Source organism: Spinacia oleracea, chromosome 3 (genome assembly GCF_020520425.1).
Source record: "Spinacia oleracea cultivar Varoflay chromosome 3, BTI_SOV_V1, whole genome shotgun sequence".
NCBI classification, from domain to species: domain Eukaryota; kingdom Viridiplantae; phylum Streptophyta; class Magnoliopsida; order Caryophyllales; family Amaranthaceae; genus Spinacia; species Spinacia oleracea.
Window position 1 is genome coordinate 34,704,391 of NC_079489.1, and position 25,572 is coordinate 34,729,962.

The window sequence follows — 25,572 nt, forward strand, 5'->3', positions numbered from 1 at the left end:
CTTATTTCGGTCCCAACTTTCATCTAATGAACTTAAATGAGTATTTTAAAGTCCTTCCATGTTTAATTATGAATTGGTATCATATTTATCATTGGTACTTGTACAGCTGGCTGACTTTATTAGTTTCTTTGTTTTGTTAATGCTGTAATATAAGGAAACTTTTCAGTTAGTAATTAATTAATGCAATTATTCTATTCCATAACATTTTCTCTCTCCTTCTCCCATGTCTTCTCTGTAACAGAATCAATTCCTTGATTCTTTTCATGGTATCAGAGCGGCGATTTTTAATCAAATTCGTTTGCGTTTTTTTTTTGCTCAGATTCTTAGATTGATTGCATTCAAACACATAAACACAGATTCTTAGATTTTCTGGAACAATTTCAATTTCCTTTTTTTTTCGCGACAGTTCTTGAAAGTTTCGATTGATTTTCTGGAAATTTCTTCCGACTAATTGTTCATTCATATTTGTTGCAGTTATTGCAATATAGAATCGAATTTTTGATCGATTCGGAGCTTGAAGATTTTGGGGGTTTAGAAATATGTCGACGATTTCTAAAGAAAATTGAAGTCCTTCAATGGCAGTCACAACTGGAGAGGATTCTGCTAGTAATGGAGGTAATTGCTTTAGTAATCCACTTTTCCTTGCTCCTTCTGATAATTCTACTTCAGCATTAGTTTCGGTATTGTTCAATGGAGACAATTATATTGGATGGTGCAAAAATGTGAAGAGAGCTCTCGGAGCTAAGAACAAATTAGGCTTTATTGAAGGTTTTGTAAAGAAGCCTAGTGCATCTGATGCTACTTATCAGCAGTGGATTCGGTGTGATTACATGGTGATTGGTTGGATTTTAAGCTCAATGAAGCCTGAGATTTCTGAGAATTTTAACATGGTAAATTCTGCTGAAGGTCTTTGGACTGAAATTCAAGAGAGGTTTGGACAAACTAATGGTCCACAAGTGTATCAATTAAAGAAAGAACTTGATGGTTTGAGGCACCAAAATCTCTCAATTCTGTTGTATTACAACAAACTAAAGAATTTATGGGATAAATTGAAGGAATTAAGGAGTTTTCCAGATTGTAGTTGCGGCGCTCTAACTAACTGTAGTTGTAATTTCTTGAAGAGACTGGCTGATTTTGAATCTGAAGAAAAGGTGATGCAATTTCTTCTTGGACTCAATAGTGGTTTTGACAACACTATTGCTAATGTCCTGTCCCAGGATCCAATGCCGACCATAAACCGAACATTCTCAATATTACAACAAGTAAAAAAGCAGAAAGAAATAAGTGGTATGATTGATACTGCTGAAGTAAGTGCCTTGGCTGCACAGAGATTCAGTAAGCCTGGTGGTTCATCTATCTCAACTGGTGGAAAGAGGGACTGGAAGAAAGAGAAAATGGAGAAATTCTGTGAATATTGTAAAACCAGAGGTCACACAAAGGATCAATGCTTCAAGATAGTTGGTTACCCTGATTGGTATCCCAAAAACTCAAGAACCGGAATGACCGGGAACACTAAAGTGGCTGCTCATGTGACATCTGCGTCTGACATGCTTGGGGATCCTCTTACTGATGGTGATAATGTTCATAACGATTCTACTTTTCAGTTGGACTCAAACATGATGAATGCTATATGCCAAGAGGTGATCAAGGCAATGAAAGGAAAGCATCCCATGAGTGACAATAATTCTCGTTCTGCAGCTTCTGTTAGCAGTGCAGGTATACACTCTAGCTACTTCATATCTTGTAATAATGTAAATGGTGATGATAGTTGGATTATAGACACGGGAGCCACTGATCATATGACACATAATGCAAACCTATTTCAGACTAAACATACCCTTGATTATCCCATCCCTGTTTGTTTACCTGATGGAACACACAAGTATGTGAAAGAATTGGGTAATATAGTATTGAATAACGGTCTGGTTATGAAAGATGTGATGTTGGTTGAAGACTTCAAATACAATTTATTGTCCGTAGGGAAGTTTATTGAACACAACAAGTTGTTTGTAACATTCAATAATACTGAATGTGTTTTCCAGGACCTTATTACTAAGGAATGTCTGGAAACTGGGAAGAAAGTTGGTCAGTTATACTACTTGAAGATGGCAGGTATATCTGATCCTATACATAATCAAATAAGTGGTCATAGAAGGATTACTAATGCTGCTATTGTTGGTTCTGTTTCTGAAAATAAATCTGGTGGAAATGTAGTAAAAACATGTACTGATATTCATGTTGTTCATGCTAGAATAGGGCATGCTTCTCTTTCTAGGATGAAACATATTGATGTATGTCATTGTGAAGGAATAAACAGTTTTGGTTGTGATATTTGCTACAAATCTAAATTCCACAAATTGCCCTTCCCTAGAAGTGACAGTAGAGCCGTAAATATTTTTGATCTTATTCATATTGACCTCTGGGGTCCTTATAAGGTTTGTGCCTTGAACGGAGCTTCTTACTTTCTTACTGTTCTAGATGACCATAGCAGAACTACTTGGACATTTATGCTTCATAATAAGAGTCAAGTGCTGAAAATAATCAGGGATTTTTTAAGTATGGTAGAGAATCAGTTTGGGAAAGTAGTCAAATGTATTAGATCCGATAATGGAACCGAGATTATAAGGGCAGAATGTAACGATTTGTTTGCAAGCAAAGGCATAATTCACCAAAGAAGTATTGTTGGCGTTCCTCAACAAAATGGAAGGGTTGAGAGGAAGCATAGACACTTGACTGAAGTTGCTAGAGCTCTTAGGATTCATGCCAACTTGCCTAAGAAATTTTGGGGTGAATGTATCCTTACTGCTACTTATCTCATCAATAAAATTCCTACTCCTGTTTTGGGTTGGAAATCTCCTTTTGAAGTCTTGACTGGTGAGAAACCATGTTATGAACATCTTCGAGTATTTGGGAGTCAATGTTATGTTTCTAACATTGACAGAAACACAGATAAATTTGACCCTAGAGGTAAGAGATGCGTTTTCATCGGTTATCCCTATGGTCAAAAAGGCTACAAGGTTTATGATCTTGAAACACACAAAACTCTTATTTCCAGAGACATTGTCTTTCAAGAAAATGTCTTCCCCTTTCAGTTGCCTAATACTCAAAACTCTTATTCTTCTGTTCCTATTATCTCAGGAAATGAAAATACTCTCCTCGATATAAACGATCCATTAGCTCCTAATAATTTTGAGCTTTTAAACACTAACCTCGAAGATCATGATGACTCTCATGACCTTCTTTCTGATCACATATTGGCTACTGATGCTGCTTCACCTTCTATTTCTATTCCTACCCCTTCCTCTCCTCATATTTCTGTTCCTCTTCCCAATTTAGGGAACACTCAAAACTCTCAAACTTTTTCTCATTGTTCTGAAACCTCCTCTACTGTTATTCCTCAAGTGGAGAGACATTCCTCCAGAAACATCAAGGCACCTTTGAAGTTTAAGGATTATGAATGTAAACTTCCAGGTGCTTCTTTTAAACATTTTTCAAGTGCGGCTATATCCGTAACTGATCATACCTTTATCTCTTTTATAGCCAATGTTATGAAAATCCTTGAGCCTAGTTCTTACAATGAGGCAAAGAATCATAGTGGTTGGGTTGCAGCAATGAATAAGGAAATAGAAGCTCTTGAGGCTAATGACACATGGTCTATTACTGACCTTCCTAAGGGAAAGAAAGCTATAGGTTCCAAATGGGTTTACAGAGCAAAGTTGGATGCAGATGGGAATCTAGAAAGGCTTAAGGGTAGAGTTATTGCTATTGGCTACCAACAGGTTGCCGGGAAAGATTTCAAGGACACATTCTCACCAGTTGCAAAACTTGCAACAGTAAGAATTGTCATTGCTTTGGCTACTGTCAAAGGTTGGCCTTTATGTCAGGTAGACATAAACAATGCCTTCCTACATGGATATATTGATGAAGAACTCTATATGAAACCTCCGGCAGGCTATACAAAGTGCAAAGCTGGACAGGTTTGCAAATTAAAGAGGTCATTGTACGGCTTAAAACAAGCCTCAAGACAATGGAACAAAGAACTCTGTAAGCTCCTCGTTTCTCTTGGATTCAAACAGTCTACACAAGATTACTCTTTGTTCACCAGGGAGATAAATAGTGAGTTCATAGTAATCTTGATCTATGTTGATGATATGGTGTTAACTGCCACCAATCAACAACAAATTGATGATGTTAAAGCTGCACTTGATCGTGCTTTTACCATCAAGGACTTGGGATCTTTAAAGTACTTCCTCGGAATAGAAGTAATGAGAACTTCTTCAGGGACTTTTCTACCTCAGAGAAAGTATATCAAAGATATTGTAAAATCAGTTGGTCTAGAAGATACTAAGGGTACTTCTACACCTCTACCAACTGGTTTGAAGCTCTCCACCGAAACTGGTACTGTTTTGCCCGAACCTGATACATACAGAAGACTTGTTGGCAAATTGTTGTACCTTGGCATTACTAGGCCTGATTTATCCTACTCTGTTCAACATTTATCTCAGTTTCTTAGTAATCCAAGAGAGCCACATTTACATGCTGCACTTCATGTTGTCAAGTATCTGAAAAATACTTCAGAAATTGGTCTGTTCTATGCTGCAGATTCTTCTCTCTCTTGAATGCTTATTCAGATGCAGACTGGAGCACTTGTCCATTCTCTAGTAGATCACTCAGTGCCTATTGTGTTTATCTTGGAGATAATCTGGTTAGCTGGAAAACTAAAAAACAGAAGACCGTGAGTAAATCTTCTGCTGAGGCTGAGTATAGGAGCATGTCTAGCACGGCTAGTGAACTGGTTTGGGTTGAAGGTTTAATGGAGGATCTGAAGGTAAATGTTCCTAAACCAGTCCTAATGTATTGTGATAATCGTTCAGCGGAATATATTGCTCATAATCCTGCTTTTCATGAACGCACAAAACACATCAAACGAGATTATCACTATGTGAGAGAAAAAGTTGAGGAAGGATTTCTTGAGACTGTCCATGTTCCTAGCTCTATGCAAACTGCTGATCTCCTCACCAAAGCTCTTCCTATACAACAACATCATCTTCTAACTTCCAAGCTTGGCCTTGTCTCAAAAGTCCATCTTGAAGGGGGAGTATGAATTGGTATCATATTTATCATTGGTACTTGTACAGGTGGCTGACTTTATTAGTTTCTTTGTTTTGTTAATGTTGTAATATAAGGAAACTTTTCAGTTAGTAATTAATTAATGCAATTATTCTATTCCATAACATTTTCTCTCTCCTTCTCCCATGTCTTCTCTGTAACAGAATCAATTCCTTGATTCTTTTCATTAATACACTTATAATATCCAAATTCATTGTTATGTATAGTAGTAATATTATGTTAAAGCGTAATTCTCGACCACAATAGTAAGTGACTATAGTTTTAAGAATGATTAACATATTATATATTTAAAATAAAATCATGCATCACACGGGCTTAAATCGAGTAGTAGAATATTTTTGTCACCCAACATTGTATATTTGATAATTATATGGTTATATTCAAAATTTATTAATTATACTGAATTTTAGGAGAAAAAATATTTGAGTCAAATAATAATTTTAGAATATTCGTTTATGCACGAGATTTCATATAGTTTAACATTATCGTTTTATGCAGAAATCTTGCTTAAAAAATTGTTACAATATAGGCAATATGGCCATATAGGTAGATCTAAATCATAGGAAACACTCAAAATGAATCTCAAAATGAGCAAAGTTTGAAGTTAGATAATCCTTGATACTAAAAATAAAGTCAACTAATGGATAAGTGGAAATCGATAAATGAAACAGAAATGTATAACAAACTGGATAAAACTTGTAAAAAGCTAAGATTGCCACGTCTAAATTCCTAATTATAAGGGATTTGCCCGAGTTTAATTGCCAATAGTTCTGCTTATAAGAATGGAAACTATCGTCATATTCAACTCAGAGTGGATAACCTAAGCTACTATTTATATGCATATATATATTCTTCTCAGGTTTACCTCGAGTCAAGTGAAGAAACAGTAGTATTTACCATAACCGATCCAAACAATTATCCTTTATAGAATTAAAGATGGGTACACTAGATAGAGTTGATAATTTCCCATGGAAAATGACTCCTTATGTTGTAACTTGTTGGTTACTAGCTGCTTGTGGTGGCCTCATGTTTGGTTATGATATTGGCATTTCAGGTAACACTTTTAAATAAAACGTACCCTCTAAATTGCATGTTTGGTTATGATAATTAAGGTTTGTTTTAATATGGAAAATGCAGGTGGAGTGACAGGAATGGATGATTTTTTAAAAGAATTCTTCCCAAAAGTGTACGAAAGAAAACAACATGCGCATGAAAACAATTACTGCAAATTTGACAATCAATATCTTCAGCTATTCACATCATCTTTGTATCTGTCAGCACTTGTATCAAGTTTTGTGGCATCAAAAGTTTGCTCAGTTAAAGGGAGAAAACCTTCAATTTTGATTTCAGCTGTGTTTTTCTTGGCTGGTTCTGCATTAAGTGCACTCTCTCAAACTCTTTGGATGGTCATTATTGGCAGAGTTCTTATGGGTGTTGGCGTTGGTTTTGGTAATGAGGTCAGTTACGTTACTACTCATTATTGTATTTTTTAATATAGATAGGGATATGCGTCAACTTTTTAAGAGGGTAAGGGGGTAGGGGGAGGGTGCATGAGACCATAAAATGACATGTGAAGGGGTAGTTGATATAATGTTTATAAAAATTTACCATTTATAGTAATGGTGCAAGTAATTCGGGACGGCTTTATAAGGAAAGCGGTGCAAGTATTCCGGAAAAACCCAACCAGAAAGCAAAGTTCCCACTAATGGTATACTTAGTGTAAGCGAGCTCTAAGATAACATCTTTGGAATAAAATCCAGTTAGAGAAGGAAATCCAATTAGAGATAAGCTGCCCATGAGCGGAGGGAGTATTTAGTAAACTTATTTTATCTTATCTGAATGGTTGCATATTGATTATTTATTAGTAAACTTATTGTATCTTATCTGAATGTTGCATATTGATTACTGAGTATGTACGATAATATGTGCTGCAGGCAGTGCCTTTGTTTTTATCCGAGATAGCACCAGTCCAACACAGAGGAGCAGTAAACATTCTGTTCCAACTTCTGGTAACTGTTGGCATACTGATTGCTAACCTTGTCAACTTTGCAACCTTAAACTTACACCCTATAGGATGGAGGGTATCCCTTGGACTAGCCGTAGTTCCTGCTATTTTACTACTAATTGGCGGTATCATCATCACCGAAACCCCTACAAGTTTAATCGAGAGAGACAGGATTGATGAAGGTCGTAAAGTGTTAAGAAAAATAAGGGGAATTGACCAAGTTGAAGCAGAGCTTCAACAGATAAGGGAAGCATGTGATCAGGGGAAGTTAGTGAAGCACACTTACAAGGAATTAAGGAAGAAACAAAGTGTTCCTCCTCTTGTTATTGGGATTCTAATGCAAGTTTTCCAACAAATGACTGGGATTAATGCAGTCATGTTTTATGCTCCTATTTTGTTTCAAACTGTAGGGTTTAAGAGTCATGGCTCGCTTCTTTCTGCTGTCATTATCGGCCTTGTTAATGTGTTTAGTACCTTGGTTTCTATTTTTGGTGTTGACAAGTTTGGAAGAAGGGTGTTACTACTTCAAGCTTGTGTTCAAATGTTTGTGAGCCAGGTATGTACATTCATTCATTCATTCATTCATTATTCAATCTCTAGATATTGGTTTTTGATACTCCGTACCAAGTATTAATTTGATTTAATTTAATTATGCAGACTGCAATCGGAATAATACTGATAGTGAAGTTAACAGACACAAATAGTCTGCCAAAGGGAGCAGGAATCCTAGTAGTGTTACTAACATGCATGTTTGTCATGTCTTTTGCATGGTCATGGGGTCCATTAGGGTGGTTAATACCAAGTGAAATATTTCCTGTTGAAACAAGAACAGCAGGTTTTGCATTTGCAGTGAGTTCAAACATGATGTTCACCTTCCTAATCGCGCAAGCCTTTTTATCCATGCTTTGTCACATGAGAGCATATATCTTCATCTTCTTCTCGGTGTGGATTGTTGTCATGGGTTTGTTCGTCGTCTTCCTCTTGCCGGAGACTAAAGGTGTTCCTATTGATGCTGTTGCTGACCGAGTTTGGAAGAAGCATCCTGTGTGGAAGAGGTTTGTCGATGAAGATAACAAGTATGAAAATGGGCCATGAGATTGGGAAATTTTATTCAATTTTTGTTTCGGTTTTGTACAATTTTTCTAGAAATCTATTTTTGAGGAACCTTTTTTTTGACATTTCTCCTCTGAAAGTGCTTTGGGTGTTAAACTTCCTACCTAACAAAAACTACTTTTAAAGGAGAAAATGAAAAATCAAACCAAAAAAAAGGAGAAAATGAAATTTACTTCTTAACAAGGTTAATTGTTTAATATATGGTTATTTTTCACACAAATGAACAATCCCAAAGACAATACAAATAACAAAGGAAGGAGAGCAATTCTTATCTATGACTTGACGATTAAGCCTTCAGTTTTAAGTTTTAACTATGAGGTCAAAACTTCGTACCTCTTTCGAACAAAACCAGTTTCACTATATGGTACTCATGAGCACTTTCTCTTCCAAGTGATCGTAAGACATGTTAATTAGAAAATAATATTTTGAATTCAAAGTACTCTGTGTTGATATTTCTAACTTTTACGTGATGATTTCAAGAAAAATATGTACGTAGTATTTGTATCAATTGCACTAATTAGTCTGAATTAGAGGTTCAAAACAAATCATTTCGATCGGAACTAAATCGATTCAAAAAATAAGTAGGATGCAATAACAAAGTTATTTGGTTGATATATGGTTGTGTCATCTTCAGGTATATATGTTATTGGGTTATAAATCATTTGTATTAATAACATTAATTTTAAAGTTAATAAGACATTGTATGTTAAATTTTTGGTTCAGTCATATAATAATGAGCAGTTGGAAACAAAACATGTTTTATCCATTATCAAACTCATGTTTGTTGATGTAAATTTTTAATCATCACTTTGTACTTCCTTTTATAGCAAGCTCGTACTTCCTTCGTTCTCCTTTTAATTGCGGTATGGGGCGATGTACTTTCACTTGTTTACTTGGCATGTAGGATTGTAGTCTTAACTTATCAGGAAAATAAAGAAGGAAATCAACTTCAAGTTTTACCTTTGGAGACCAATTTGCTTGGCTTCTGTCCATTTCTGATGGAGCCAAAGATTCATTTGTTCTTTTGGCTGTGGGATGTAAGGGACTAAATCAAAATGGCTCTTAATACCTATTCGCTTCCTTTCCATGAAATAGAAGATGGTCGTCCCGTTATCGCTTTTGGGTCAATTGGAAACAACCTCTTTGCAATTGCAGGGGTAAGGTTGCGTACGTCCGACCCTCCTTACCCCGCTTCTTGCGGGAGCCTCTTTGAGGCAATGGGGTAATGATAATGATGAGACCAATTTGCTTGGCTTATCGATTAAGATGCCATCTTCACAAGTTCACAAAGATCAAATGAGACATCAGACATTAGACATGCCCAGAGTAAGAAAAATGTATGTAAAACCACAAAAATCGAATGGCTTTTATCATCAATGCTCAGCAAATATACACAGTAAGTAAGTTCTATTATACATACAAAACATTTGGGTGTCAAGTAACACCAATAAAATGAAAAATGAAAAATGAAAAATGTTTCCTTTTATACAACGCGGAAACTTCCTACAGATACAGATGAGAATGTAATCTGTAGTTGAAATCTACTCTGACCAAGCAAAATCCAGAAGACACTACCTGTTTGCAGTAAGTATCTCACTGGAAAACAAAATTAATAATTTAATAAAAGAATACAATGAATTTTCGGAATCTGAGGCTGACTCTATTCAAGCTGCTTCAGGAAGGAGTAGCTGATAGAGTCTTTAGCTACTTCGTATGCCATATGCGAGACAGACCAAGATGTCACGAGCAATTCCAGAATATATATTAATTTATATATATATGTACTGCTTCCCTTGTTGCTTTTATCAATCAACAACCGGCAGCTTTTAAGAAGTTGTCGTAAGGGCTTGATACAGGAAGCTTATAGTGCTGCGGATATGAATTGTATTCAGTAGCACATAGCATGGGTACAGAATTCGCAGGTGGTAAGGTGTTGAACGCAGGAACCATCAATTTATCATCAACAAAAGGATTTCCAGCCTGCATCATTTTTAACTTTTCATCATCATTCATTGCCAGCTTAAACTAGTGTCACTGTCCCATTTAATTTAGATTTTTAGTTAAGTCAAAGAATCATATATTACCAGTGTCGGAGGCACCCTGCTGGTTGGCTCAAGGTCAATGTTTTGGATACTGAAGCTCATTACGCTTTCTTGTCTCTGTACCGTCATCAAATGGGACATCTTCTGCTGCTTACCCATCATAAGAGCTTCACAATGACTAGCCATTTCCTTGTAAGGCAAATCAGGAGCAGTTGAAACTGAAAATCTACCCACTTGGTGAGCTGTGTCCAGGACCTGCACAAGAGGATAACAAATAAGTACTCATCTCCTTATGTAAATTATACAGGAGCTCATACCTGAGAGAAAATTGATATTTTATAATCACACAACAAAAGAGCTTTTCATAGATTAGAGGGTAAAGCATAATCATACAAGAAAAGTGTTTCATAGATTAGAAGGTGAAGAATACCAACCAAGCCTTTTGTTGTGATTGGGGTTGGCTAATATGAACTGTTATAAGGAACGTCTGCGGAACGTGAAATAAGAGAAATAAAAGAAAAATAAGAGGGTATGGTAAATAGAGTAGACACGAGGCATGAAAACAAGGTAGGCTGAATATTTTTGAAAAAATAAAAAGGGACACGAGCGAAGTTTGCAAAGAAAATAGAAAAAAGAGATGTAAGAGATGTATTATCTCCCTGCACTCCGCCCTGTCTAACGCCATATTTCCCCCAATCCCCAATAAACTCATATCACTCTCAATCACCCTCTTCCATGTTTGCTTTGGTCTTCCCCCTACCCCTTACAATTCCATCCGTTTGTCACTCTTCAATCCTTCTAACCGGCACATCATTTGGTCTCCGTCTTACATGGTCGAACCACCTTAGTTGATTCAAATCGTTTTTTTCATGTCACAGTGCATCAAACAAACTTTTAAGTAGAAAGAATGAGCAACATACTGATTCAAGAAGTTGATTGGCATTCAAGAGACTGGCATTCTCTATAGTCAATAATAACTCCTGCTTGGGCTGATGACCAGGGAAATAATCATCATCCATTGTAAAGATTGGAATAGTCTGAACAAGCAAAAGTATTAAAAAGTTAGTCCTCAGGTTGAAAGAAAAAAAATGTATCCATGCGTAGCAAACATGTATTAGCTGCGCAGAAAAATTACATCATCATGGCATACACTTTGTCGAGCATCCAGTTCGTATATTTTGGATGGGTTCTCAAACATCTGAGCCCCCAAAGGACACACATCATCAGGCAAAAATTCACTCAGCAATTGCTCTTTTACAGTACATAATTCAGCCTGAATAGAGGAGCCACAAGTCACAATTCAGTCGCGAGTTATAACACAAAGTTTCAATGGCATGCAAACTTCATAATTTATCATAGATCATTTGACTTACATCCTTAATCTTTTCAAGACTTCTAACAATTTCGGCAGCAAAGGATTCCCTGGTTTGGTCCTCTGTGATTATAATTTCTGATAAAAATCTTGTAGCAGAACTATCATCCTCTTTGCAGCCAAATTCTATAGTTGCATTCTTGTTAACAGCCTGCAATTTGCTATCACCAACTACAGATAGAAACGGATCAACCTGAAACAGAAAAGCAAATCAAACCCGGGTGATGAAAATTTCGACATCAGCTCTTGGGCTACAAAATTAAACGAGGAAAATATCATTATACTATAATGACATACCATTTTATTATTCAGTGTTGCCTTGGCACAAGAGACAAGAGAATGAATATCATAAGCTTTTGCTGAAAATATTATCATTACTGTGGCCAAGGTGAAGAGTGATCGACGACGTGCTGGTGGCAGAGGCCCTACACCACAAATGGAGGACATGAATGTATGAGCGGGACAGGTAACCCTGAGCAAGACTTGAAGAAACTTCTATTAGCAATCCCCCCCCCCCCCCCCCCCCCCTCTCTCTCTTACAGGGACTGGACAGTATAAAATAAGGCAGAAGGACACTCTTTCCCTTAAATATTACATCCCTCTTTTCACCACATTAGTGGAAAAAGATTGTCTGTCGCATGGGGAAGCAACAAATCAAAAAATACCGGCCAATCGGAAAGTGATATTCAATAAACTAAGAAACATTAAGCAAAAGCAAATACCTCCTTCTGCTAGAGAAATGCCTCTCAAGGAAAACGAAAGCTGAAAACTTCGAACAAGTGCCTCTTGACTAGAACTCTACAGCTCAGACAAGGTTAAACAGGAGTTTTAGACCAAATGCTATATGTTAAAGAACGTGAAAAATTAGCATTATGAAAATATTGGTATCATAAAGTACATAAACGTGGAGCTTGAAATTAAAATCAACATGTAATAAGATTTTAGAGAAATTTAAATAAATTGATAGAAGAAATAACAACTAATATACAATGCTTCTTTTCTTTGAATACAGTAAGAGGGCCTAATACCTCTAGTTAAGTGCAAAAGGAAAAAGGGTACCAAAATTCTCAGAAGAGGGTTATGAATTGCAAATCACCTTGGCACGAGAAAATAGCAAAACCAGGCTGTATGTATGAGCAATTGCCTCAAAGTTTTCAGGTGTATTTTCAGGGGAGATCGATTGCGCCCAAATTGACGACAAAAGGAGGATGATCTGTCTACTACTTAACCTGAGAGAACTTCCTCCCTGTTTTTGAAAAGCAAAACAAATATCACAAAGAAATTCCAAGAGAATCATCCAAGTTAAAATACTCATCCTACATTACTAAAAACAAAATTCGAGGAAACGAGCACAAAAATGTATGTGCCAGAATTGAAAGGGTAAGTTCCTGATTATGCTTAGACCCATCTTGCAAACTGTTACCCAGGTTCCTTAGGTATAATACAAAAGAAGAGTACAAAAAATCAGGAGAAACATGGAAAGAAAGAATTTGGATAGAACCTACCACTTCCTTGTTCAAGTTGCTCACAGAACTTTCCTCTGTCGGTACATGCACTGGGTTCCTGATACTAGATGCTCGACTGTAGGATGATTTCAGTCTATCGAGCATCCCGCCATTATTATTTCCCAGCTCAAAAGGAATATTCTCTTTACTTCCTGATCTTTCCTTGCGTAATTTCTCAAACAGGGCGGCAGAAGAAGAAAATACCGAGACAGTTCTAGAAAGAGACCTTGGAATATAAGCAGCCTTCCCGGACATTGGTGGAGCTGAATATTGACGCGGAGCCACTGAAGATGGCACAAGAACAACAGAGAATATACGGTGAGCCATAACCCTAGTTTCATGATCTCGGTGAACCATTGCTGGGAGCAATTGATGAAACAGAGCCTCTGGAAACGCCTACAGAACACATGAAAAGTATACAGATTGAAGATTGACCAAATAAATTAAGAAATCAGTGAATAAAATTGTCTGCATAATAAAAGAGTAGTTTCCCTTGCCTTGTTTTGATATGATACATTTGGTAAGGAAGCTACAATTTGTGCTGTCCGGAACACAGTTGCAATTGTGGTCCGGGCTAAAACAGTGATACTAGAAATATTTTCTAGCACGACAGCCATTATATCAAGAATTGGACCAGCATCTCCAACCTGTTTACAGCAATAAAGATCTTAAATTCTTCAGCTAAAATCACTATAGACAATTTTCAGTTTAATATTCTCTTCAAAATAATCTCTTTTATGGAATTACCTTGTGGACTAACTGCACGAGGCACCCATCCACTAATTCTTTAAATCTTCTGTTATATTTAATAACATCAGCACCAAGGTTGGAATCATCAAATGAGCTGTGAATACTTTTGCGCATGTGTCTCATAATATCACTTACAGCACCAAGCAAAGAAACAGAAGGCTCAACCTCTGCTTGCTCAGCCAGGATGGTGGTCACCTCCACAATGTTCAACTGCATCTCAAGTTGTTTGAGTACATTTTTGTGATCCAGATGCTTCACCAGTATCGACAATAAAAAGTGTGAACTATGACCTATAAAATAGTTCCATCAAAGAGGTTGTAATCTATCAATCATTTGAGATGGCTTAAAGAAAGAATGAAAATTAATTTATGTCTAATATAGATCCAAGAATTCCATTTACCTAAACTTTCCATAACTGCCTGCATATCTTCCAAAACAGGACAAGCAACCCCATGTTCCGGAGACCACAGATTTCCATGGTCAAAGTAACGGAATAAAGATTCCAAAACACGTCTTGTGGTGGTAGCCTCCTTGCCTAGCTTAGCCATGTTATGCAGGCAAACCCTGGACCAAAAACCAGGATTCTTGGCAAGTTCCCTGCAGAAGGGAAAAGAATACATATGAATGACAGTTACTATCAAAAGAAAGACTGAACATAGAGTGAATTTTTGTGCACGATAATTACTCTGCCACATTCAATTCGCCTTTAGAATTTATGATTCCTCCCCAAGTAGGAATCCTTGACATATCAAGTGAGGCTATTACATGACCCTCATCATTTTGCACTTGTTGCACCCATCTACCACCAGAGCCCTGATTGTCAGTGTCATCTACCGTATTCTGTTGAGTAGCATAGTTTTCCAAGACTACTGAAACAACCTGTTTAGGAAGAAAGAGTATGTTTTATATAAATTATTGCTGGTACTACAATCTGTAGTAAAAAAGCTACTGATGATGCATGTAGCAGAAACCAAACTCAGATAGGTATACCAGGAATAACTGATGTACCAACAAACACATGCAACCTATTATAAAAAATTATCTTCCTTCTTTAAGGGATGTCTAAGGTCTTGTTCTGTTCGACTTATTTTAACTTATTTCGGACAAAATACGTTCAGAGAAGTTCAGAAGAACTTTTTTTTTCCAGACATTTCTCACACAAATAAGTTTTTTTTTCCGACAAAATAAGTTTTTTTCAGATAAAATAAGTTAAGATAAGTGCAGATAATATAAGTCTAGACAAAATAAGTCGGATAGAATGGAGCCTTAAGTAACAACTATCAGAAATAAAAGAACTTGTCTAGTGAAAGAATGTGATGCTACGAATCAACTTAACTTGACACAATTAATGGCAGAATATAAGGGGAAAAGAAGGTGATTTCGATTAATAAACTGGAATCACAGAAGATAAAGGATAAAAGATGGTTTGGGCATGTAAGCAGAAGATCAAGTGATGCCCCCCGGTTAGGAGGTAGAAGGGTGGCAAAGTGATAAAATTGCAAGGGGTAGGGGAAGACCTAAGAAAACTTGGAGGAAGGTGATTGAGCTTTCTTGGGATTGAGGAAAATATGGCGTTGGATAGGACATAGTGGAGGGAGAGAATATACATTGATGACTTCATTTGACTTATACAACTTCCATTTTGACTCTTCTTACTTTTACTTTTACTTATTTAATTGTGTTTTTTATTTAATTATTATTTATTTTTTATTATTATTATTTTTTATTTTTTATTTTTTTGACATATAATTATTTTACATATTTATTTATTTTAAACTTTATTTATTTTTATTATCCCTTATAATATTTTTCGGTAACATATATATATTTTCCCTTATCTTACTTTCATTAATTCCACTTTCTCCCTCTTCCTTGTTTATTCTTTTAACTTCCCACTCCTTTCTGGTTTGATTGGTGACAATGTTGATCTCCTACAAGCATGTTAGCCGACCCCAAAACATTTCGGGACTAAGGCTTTGTTGTTGTTGTTGTTGTAAAGGATATTCAGCTTTCCAGAGGCTTGATCTCTCCCAACTAGCTATCTGAAACCTAGACAAAACTCTCATCAATATTCAACAAACTAATTAACTAACTATTTCTCTATCTCCTTTTTCTCCATTTATTGAGCTTCTACCCTAACTCATACGGGGTATTCATCTTCAAGCCACTAAAAACCCTACCTAAATTGATGCTTAGCATATTGTTATCAACGATATAACTAAAAGAATTTGTAGGAAAATTAACACTTACAGCCCCAACTATGCCTATTCTTTAAGAATTTCCCTACTGTAAACAAAATTCGGTATAGACCCAAATCCCAACTCCTAACTTTGGGGAGGTGTCTTCCCAAAGCCGTCCCATGTAACTTTATCACCTGTTAAATAAGTAAATAAAGGGAGATGGTGATGGACAAAATGGGAAACAAAGGAGATAGAAAAGAAAAAATTCTCAGGAAAAAGTTAAAGATCAATTTTAAAAGGTTGGCTGGTTATATTTCATACAAGACTTCTTTGGGAAGCCACTTCTAAAGTTGGGACTACTCAGAATTAATCAATAGTTGGGACTGTTCAAAGAAGAGGGGCCATAACCGGGATTGTTGGTGCCAGTTCCTATTTTACAATAGCGAAAAATGTAGTCATGTATTTCATATTGCAATCAAATGCTGAGATAGGGGACAATATTAAAGGCAGGCAAGTAATTGTTTAAGACATAGTAAACCAAGCACCACGCAAACAATTTCAAAAATCACCAATGAGTTAAGTAGTGTTTAATCATTCAAGGCAGAAGTATCCACTCTTTCAGTTTGAAACATCTTGCACATCCACTTATTTCTTAGATCGTATGTCAGGTTTAACTAGGAACAAAGAGAAGAAAAAAGTAAAATAAATAAATAAATAAAAGACCTGTCCAAAATATATACTAGAAACTAGAAATCACAACATCATAGCTGTTGGGCAACGAGTGGAATCATTAAGCGTAAAAAAATTGTGTATCCCTCTTACGTCCCTCATTATGGGAGGAAATGAATTCAGCATCAATAACTCGTAGAAGGGTTAAACCAAAAAATAAGTGGACACATTACCAAAAGACCAGAGGATAAAATGAGTGCAAAACAGAAAAAAGAGGTGTATCTGCTTACATTATCAAATTCAGCTAACATATGGGAATGTTCACCCATGAACCAAATCTGCAAAAACCGCAAACACACAACCAATTATAGACGTATTTAGGAGGACAAAAGGGTGCCAATTTTGTGCCTTTTTAGGCAGGAATCAGCGAAGGCCTAGACCAGCAAATCTAAGCTTCTAATTGACAACTGGTAACATTATTTGAAGCAGGATAAGTAACATACGAAAAATAATAAATAAAATAGTGCAATCACCATTGAAGAAAGAGTCTGCAGCCCAACTGCTCGAAGACGAAATCCCCTCTCATCTTCCCCAACTTCTTGAGCTAGCAGACACAGTTTTGGAATAAAGTCTTCTAAGTTAAAGATGAAAGTACCATCTTTCTGGAACACAATAATCAACAAAAATGAAGAAATCATCAAAATGCAGTTTTCTAGGATAATTTTAAATTTTTAATAACCAACAAAAATGAAGAGATCATCAGAGGTGTGGAACATAGAAAATTTTAACAGATTTCCGGTAATTGATAAACAAAAATGAAGCTCTACAGTACATACCTGATTATTTACAAAAACAAAAAGTGCCTGGCATCCTATAACTCGCAATTCATCCTGACCCGTTTGATCCAGCAAAATGTTCATGATACTTAGCAAACTGCTTGCGAACAAAGGCCTGCAAAGTAACAAAAGGAGGAGAACACTATGAGTGACATCCATCTACTTCTCTTTTTTCTTTTTATATGAAAAGTTGAAAACGCAGAAACATCCATCTAGAAATTAATGAAAACTAGCTATTTTCCATAATTCTTAGTTAGCTTGAAAGACAAATTGTATGCCCAAAAAGCCTTTCAGAAAAAAGGATGAAATAAATCCCTGGTTTACGACATGGGGAGAGTAAGACTGATAGCGAAGTGTCAAATATTAATAAGACTTTTCCACTTTTTACTAAAAAATTTAAATCCTTCAAGGATATACTGAAGTATAAAATAAACACCCACTTTAATGGTTGGAATACTTGGATACATTTCTGACACATCTAACACAGGCACTATAGGTTAATTGAAGTGCCCGAATGACACAATCATCAACTGGCAAACACATTCTAGGAATCGAGGTAAAATAGTTAGGTTAAAGCAGAGTCCCAACTACCAGAACAAATACCGTCCATTTGGAGAATCATCTATGAGTCGGAAATGCAAATAGAGAATTCACACAACCAATAATCAGTTTCAAGTTGTGGGAAATATAGTGGTGCACGTGACATCTGCTTAAAAGGCATGTCTAGAATAATATCTACTCACAACACACGCACACATACACAGTTACACGGTCAGAGAGAGAGAGAGAGAGCATAAATTTTAATGCAAGTGATACAATATCAGACTAAAGATAGTAGGGCACTTACATTTGTTCTTTACAAGTCACCAGTAACCTTCGGTAGATACACATGACAGTTTTCACAGCATTAAAATTCTGATTTCGTAACTCCTTGTAACACCGCTGCTCAAGATTAATAGTGATCTGACACAAAATGCAGATTTTTACGAAACATCAAGAACCAAAATAGAATCCAGATTAGACATAGTGTAATTTTTGCTAATATAAGATAGGCTAAATATTCAACAGATTAAAGAATGGAAAAGTGATCAAAGATGCCAAACTTATGATGTTCGACATGACTAAAAAGATATGTGGTGTAGTATGTTAAAAGATGTGGAGACTTGATGCATACAAATCCTGTTTAGCAGCTGCTCAAACAGTGAGAAGATCTTCTCAACATAATGCACAGAAAATCCAAGGTCATAAAAAGGCCACATAGTCTGCAGTCTAATTCAATCTTAAGAATCTAAAACTAATGCTACGTCAAATCAAAAGCTCGGTCAACTTGATAAAGGTATCAGGGAAGTTTTTTCTTCCTGGGGGGGGGGGGGGGGGGGGGGGGGGGGGATCTGTCAGCAGGAGAGAAGAGACTAAAAGAATTAAAACATACATCCCCCATCCAAGTATCCAACCTTAGTAGAGGTTGACTGACAGACTTTTTGAGCACTTTATTCAAACAAAAAATTTAAAGGATGCTGAATTGCTGATCGCAGAAATGTGAACCATAACAGGTCTGAAAAGTGGTTGTCCCCTGACATGTTAGACCAAACTTTCCTAGACAGGGATTGTATCTACTTTCAACCGTGATGTTGGAAGGGCTCCATCTTTTCCAATAATTTTTACTTTTCAAATTACCAAAATAAATCACTCCAATTCCCATTAATTATGGTCCAATTATCAATGGAAAATTACAGTGTTTTCGTTAATCTCATATTTCTCAAACGCAAAATATTTATTTTCCCCCAAATTTAGATTGTTCTCCATTAACAATGTCTATGAACTCCTATTTTCGATTTTCCTGAAGTATTTCTCATCAAACGGCTAATTTTTCCCTATATAATGGGCGTTCTTGAATTTTTCTCAAACCATCCAATTATTAATTCTCAATTTATAAATTCCTATACATAAGATTTGTTAATGGGAGAATTGCAACAACACTACTTCAACTGTTCAAGCAGCAAATATTATGAAGAAGGCTTCAATTGAAGATTTTGATTTTGTGTAAGCATCCTAATTTTTTCCCATTAATGTGTGGTTGGCTTTTCTCTTCTTATATTTAATAGAATAGTAGTAGTCTAATTATGCAAAATTGCAGTACATTTATAACTTCTAATTTTTTTTACTAACTTATTGTGAAGGTTAAGGTGGTTTGAAGAGAAATTAAAAGTTGGAGCAGAGCCTTGGAGGAAATTCTGAAAATAATCACTCCTTAATCCGTATACACCATATGAAATTCAAAGTTTACAATTGTTTTTTAAAATATGAAGGGCGCAATTTTAATTTTAGAACAGGGCCCCTAAAATTTCGGCCCTGGAGAAAATGAGGATGTGTAATTATTAAGGGGAAAAGGGGTAAGATGGTTAAAAATTTATTGCCACAACAGAATAAAATGGCAATGGGTAGAACAAAAAAAAAGCACCTCTTTTTGGAAAGTGGGTACATAAAAAAAACGGATGGAGTGAGATTTTTGCAGCTGAAAGTACCTTTGGGACACGCAAGGGATTTTTCGCAGCATATTCACAGAGCTTTCCTATCATTCGATCATTCGGTTCTTCATCCTGTTAAAAAAAAGTATAGTTAGGACTCTAGACATTAGCAAGGCATGTTTCAGAAAGACCAGAGAGCACAGAACTACAAATGTTCCTAATATATCAGATAAAACAAGAAGGAAATAAGATAAGTATTTGGATGAACCGCATAGCGGCATAGTTGAACAATCCAAATGGATTGTAACTTAATTCAAGAACAAATAACTCCGGTCTCTTGTTCTAAGCATTAAGCAAAACATTTGACCAAAAACTATTACATCTCACTTTAACCAATAAAGCACGACAGTGCAATATGAACTCATCTGTGCAGAAAAACACATGAGGCTGTTTCCAAATCTTCCAAATGAGAAGCAAAGTAAGAACCATTCTTGAGAACGTAATCATGGACACGTATAAGCCTCGTAATATCTTACACATTCTAGCAATCTAGCCGCTTACTTCTTATGCACTGTCACTATGTCAATTGCAAAGAAAAATTGGCCCTAGATTTCAATTAAAAACGAATGCAGTTTGTATTTAGGAAAGGAAAATACATCCTATAATTCCCACCATAATTTGCACTCCTCAAAGACTCACAAGTTCATCTATAACAAGTTCTCAAATAATGTAAGCACTGTGAAGCAATATTAATAATGTCTTTTCCATATGAAATACTCCGGTAGCAAAATGTTAGGATGCTGAACCATCTTCAAGAAGTCTGACAATGACAAACATGTAGGTTACAGCTACATGCAATCACATTGTGATCATCAAAACGCATGACCAGCATTAATGCAATTATACAAAAAGTGGAACCTATGTATTTGGGAATCATAAATCACAGTTGAAGTGTAATAGGCATAGATTATTCAATGAGATGAAATGAACATGTACTAAATGCTATGGATAGTTCATGTAAACATGGAAAAATAGTTTATAGATCTGGTGAAAAAAAGTGGAAGTTTCTCTTGTCATTATATACTATTATATGGTATAGTTACATGCATAAGTAACCAGGAGAATTTGTTGAAGAGCACAATTCCTACCAGAAAGACATATCTGATTTAAATCAACGAGGTTGAGTGTCATGTAAAAAGAGATGAAATCCTCGGCATGGTTTGGACTTGTCAGATTAAAGAGTCGCAGAAAAGACCTAAGCATTTGTTAAATGAAAAGTGGTACTAGACCATGAAAAATGAGTACTTTCATTAGTTTCATACCAACTCCAATCAAAGTTTTATCCAGGACAACAAGTACCTTGATTCTCAAACAAGCACTACTAAATCTGTTTAAGGAAAATCATATAATCAACAATTAAAGGTCACTAATAATGACTAAACAAGTGCAATTTGTGAGCTTGGTAAAGATGGTTAACCTTTCACTTCCTCATAAAGAAGATTTTGGTAGGGATTCCAGTTAAAGATTTAGAATGCCTATGGGTTTAGAACTTTAGGCATGGTTTATTAATGATGGATTAAATATTTGTCAAATGTTGTCTATAGTTAGTGCATTCAGTGGAGGACCTTGAACGGTTTTACGAGGGGGCCGGTAGAAAAAAAGTTAAGCAACATACTATGTAATTATACAATTATACACAAATTTTAGGGGGGGGGGGCGTAACAAAATACACTACAAAATTTTTCGGCGGGGGGGGGGGGCAGGCCCACCCCAGCACAAACAAAGATCTGCCCCTGAGTGCATTAGTGCAATAAACAATGTTTACTGTCAACTTGTCAGTGGAAAAGCGGATTTGCATCGCATTATAATTCTATGTTGTTGGGCTCTTCATTACTTGGACATGGATATTGACACTTGTCACTTTGAATTTGGACCATAAATATATAAAATTTTCATAAAGTAGCCGGTTCATCCATTTTGACATGTAATCAAATCTATACAACTTCTAAAGTCGGAGTAACGTATACATGAGGTCATAAAATAGGTACGTGTATCAGAATTGTAAAACAAAGAGACTGCTAAGTGCTAACATAACCCTAATTCCTATCAAAAAGAATTCATCAATGCATATCAACATCATTAGTCGACGGCATGCGAACTGAGAAAATATCCCTAGCATAAGAGTCGCGCTCGCACTTTAGACTTTGGCAGAATGACCCAAGGAAAAGAGAGCCTAAGAAACAAGTAGTGCCAAATCTGTCTCTCAATGATGAGTATTCTTTTAAGCAACAAATGGTATAAGAAACGGATCCAACCTAAATAATGTGCACTTTAACTCCTACCATCATGAGGAATAAACACGACAAAAATGCGAATTTAACCATTTCAGTACAGCCTATACAACCACTCAATTCCATAACAATAAACACAAGTACTGCAATGGATTCAAAGGCCACAAAAATACCAAAAAGTTACAAAAATGCTAAAATCTAACCTGGGTTTTGGGGAAAATATCCGCAATCATTTTCTTGTACCTCTTCACAGGCTGCCTAGACCTTGCCCGCAGGCCAGGGCAGAAGAAACAAAGACTTCCACATGCTGGCAAAACTTGCCTTGATATTACCCCAGATACAACACTCATTTTTTCTTACCAAGTTTAACAATTAATATATACTTGTACAATTTATAACCTTCAATGAATTCGAAAAGAAAACAAAAATAAAAAGATTGTATCTTTCTATCAATTACAATAAAAAAATCTCCCAATTTCCCAGAAAAAAAACCCAGAAATCAAATTGGGCAGCTCTTGTTCTCCGGAACCAGCCTACATTAAAGAGAATTATGGGTCGCATTAAATCACATAAATAATCGTCACCAACCATCCAAAAATGCATTAAATTGAGAATTTCTCATGTGGGTCAATATGATTTCAGGCACAAACAAATTGAGAAATTCTTAAAAATGCATTAAGTTGAGATATTCTCATATGAGTCAATAAGATTTCAGGCACAAACAATTTGAGAAATTCTCAAAAATGCATTAAGTTGAGAAATGCTCATATGGGGTCAATAAGATTTTAGGCTCAAAATTTTAGGAAATTCTCAAAATAAATGCATTAAATTGACAATTTCTCAGAAGGAGATATGATTTAGGCTCAAAAATGGAAAAAACTCTTTAAAATCCATTAAATTAAGAATTTTTCGTGTGGGTCAATATGATTTTAGGTTCAAAAAAATTGCAAAAATTGAAATTTAATTATAAAAAGAAACAAAAAAAATATACCTCTGGGTCGATGCTTGAAGAAGCAGAGAACCGAGGCTGGAAAAGCCGTCAAGAGTATGCAAAAATGCAGCAAATTACAGGCATTCCTCAATAGCGAAATTTGTGATCTCCCTCTCTCTCTCTATCTTTCTTTCTCTCTCTACCATTTTCCCTCTGCCTTTTATATTATTTAAATCAATAATTAATTAAATAAAATAAATAACTTAATCCTTAATTATACGAAAGTAAGTCATGAATTTCCAAAGAAAAACACACCAAAATAAATAAATTATGGAAGAACTTTCTCTTTCGTTCTCTTTGTTGGAATGGAGGCGATTAATTTTTTCCAACGGTCAGTCTTTTCCTTGAAGCCGGTTTTTAACGTTTATTTACAAGATTTGCCATTTGATTTTTTCAACCGTTGGATTATTATAATTTTCTTTTAGCTGTAGGATTATTTTAATGGTAATGTGGGTCCTCTTATTGTATAAACTGGCAATATCAATTTAACGACTCCTAAAATTGTCGTTTTCACACTAGTCAACCCTTTTTTTTAATCTTTCTATAGTACTAGACTAGATTTTAACCCGGGCGATGCACGGATTTTAGATCCATTTTTATTTTTTTAATTATGAGAGTGTTTGTTTTTGAATGAAATTGTATATGCGTAATAATAATAATTAATTAATTAAAATATATACGTGACACTTAATTATTTATCTACGTGTAACTCGACTTATTAAATTCAAAATTAATTTTAAAATCTTATTTTTCATTGGCCGAAACCATTAGATTTCCTACGTGGCGCTCTAATATTGGATTAACGTTTGATTTTAAATTAAATTTTATTTATTTTATTTTAGATTAGTGTTTGATTTTGGATGAATTTTATTTTAGATTTATTTTTTAATTATTATAGTTTTTATTTTAGATGGATTTATATATATTAGTAATTAATTAATTAAAATATCTACGTGGGACCAATTAATTATCTACATGGAAATTGATTTTTTTAATTCAAAAACAAATTAGAAATCTTATTTTTCATTGGCCGATACCATTAGTAGTCATACGTGGCGCTCTAATGATTCAGCAAATATGCCTATTGGATTAATGTTTGATTTTAAATTAAATTTTATTTATTTTATTTTAGATTTATTTTTTAATTATTGTAGTGTTTGATTTTAGACGGAGTTCTATATATTAGTAATTAATTAATTAAAATATCTATGTGGCGCCTAGTTAATTATCTATGTGGCAATCGATTTTTTTAATTCAAAAATAAATTAGAAATCTTATTTTTCATTGGCCTAAACCATTAGTAATCCTAAGTGGCGCTCTAATAATTCAGCAAATATGCCTCCTTTATATATATATATATATATATATATATATATATATATATATATATATATATATATATATATATATATATATATATATATATATATATATATATATATATATATATATATATATATATTACAATATATATATATATATATATATATATTGTAATATCCCAATATTTTATAATTTCGTATAATATATTTTATAGTGAAAATATAATTATATCCGTTTTTAGCTAGTCCCTTTTAATATTTTCAGAAATTTAAAAACGCTATTTTAAAATTAGTAGAACTCTTATTACGAGCACCTATATATAACCCTTTAAACCTAATTATTTTATGTAAACCTTGTGCAGCCGTAATTTCACCCTAGCTAACAAATCCTCTTCATTCATTATATATTAGTTGCGTATTACCTCACATCTAACCCAATAACTTTAGCAACCATTGATTTTGATCATACTGATCTATCATATTGATTATTTGGTTATCAAAAGCATACAAGAAAATTTGAGCACACTGTCACCGTAAGATGATCATCTCGCTACCCCGCACGCACCTGAGTGTGTGTGTTCATTGCGTACATTATCGTATATTAATTTCGGGAAGGTAATCACGCACACTTAGTCTCTTTAAATTATTCGTAATTAAGTATTGATTATTATATATAATCATGTATAGGTCTTTGGAGTTGTTTGTTATATATAGTATAAATCTTATGTCTAATTATAAGTGAATAATGTGATAACGTGTATTAGATAAATGCTCAACTCATGGATAATATTGTTGAGTTAGATTTCTTATTATATTAATCACTATTATTTTGTATATGTGTAGATATCTAAGGGTCTAGTTTATTTGTGGATTGATATTGGAAATTTGGATTGGGTCA

The 25,572-nt window shown here is 35.0% G+C and overlaps 2 protein-coding genes across 2 annotated transcripts; one reads left to right on the forward strand and one right to left on the reverse strand.

The window, feature by feature from the left end:
- The first annotated feature begins 5,939 nt into the window (after positions 1-5,939).
- LOC110786288 (sugar transport protein 8-like) lies at positions 5,940-8,344 on the forward strand. The gene is made up of 4 exons (XM_021990838.2): positions 5,940-6,184; positions 6,268-6,587; positions 7,065-7,691; positions 7,793-8,344. Exons 1-4 carry the CDS (start codon positions 6,067-6,069, stop codon positions 8,228-8,230), a joined length of 1,503 nt encoding a protein of 500 aa, XP_021846530.1. The 5' UTR covers positions 5,940-6,066; the 3' UTR covers positions 8,231-8,344.
- A 1,246-nt stretch (positions 8,345-9,590) lies between these two features.
- LOC110786317 (protein SEMI-ROLLED LEAF 2) lies at positions 9,591-23,674 on the reverse strand. The gene is made up of 20 exons (XM_021990864.2): positions 23,353-23,674; positions 22,565-22,894; positions 20,128-20,202; positions 18,450-18,565; positions 17,603-17,717; positions 17,300-17,428; positions 17,057-17,104; positions 14,603-14,796; positions 14,318-14,514; positions 13,915-14,207; positions 13,665-13,814; positions 13,168-13,563; positions 12,759-12,908; positions 12,385-12,460; positions 11,960-12,087; positions 11,664-11,855; positions 11,426-11,563; positions 11,211-11,327; positions 10,333-10,545; positions 9,591-10,228 (listed from the first exon to the last, which is right to left on the reverse strand). The coding sequence occupies exons 2-20, from the start codon at positions 22,709-22,711 to the stop codon at positions 10,058-10,060; spliced, it is 3,045 nt and encodes a 1,014-aa protein (XP_021846556.2). The 5' UTR covers positions 22,712-22,894; positions 23,353-23,674; the 3' UTR covers positions 9,591-10,057.
- Between the last annotated feature and the right edge of the window lie 1,898 nt (positions 23,675-25,572).

Bases quoted from the DNA above. Each gene is read 5' to 3' on its own strand.
- LOC110786288 (XM_021990838.2), top strand. From the start codon at position 6,067: ATGGGTACACTAGATAGAGTTGATAATTTCCCATGGAAAATGACTCCT. The intron at 6,185-6,267 runs GTAACACTTTTA...TGGAAAATGCAG, and splicing joins TTATGATATTGGCATTTCAG to GTGGAGTGACAGGAATGGAT. The intron at 7,692-7,792 runs GTATGTACATTC...TTAATTATGCAG, and splicing joins TTCAAATGTTTGTGAGCCAG to ACTGCAATCGGAATAATACT.
- LOC110786317 (XM_021990864.2), bottom strand. From the start codon at position 22,711: ATGAGTGTTGTATCTGGGGTAATATCAAGGCAAGTTTTGCCAGCATGT. The intron at 20,203-22,564 runs GTTAGATTTTAG...TTTTTTTAACAG, and splicing joins ATATTTTCCCCAAAACCCAG to GATGAAGAACCGAATGATCG. The intron at 10,229-10,332 runs GTAATATATGAT...AAAATGATGCAG, and splicing joins GCAGGGTGCCTCCGACACTG to GCTGGAAATCCTTTTGTTGA.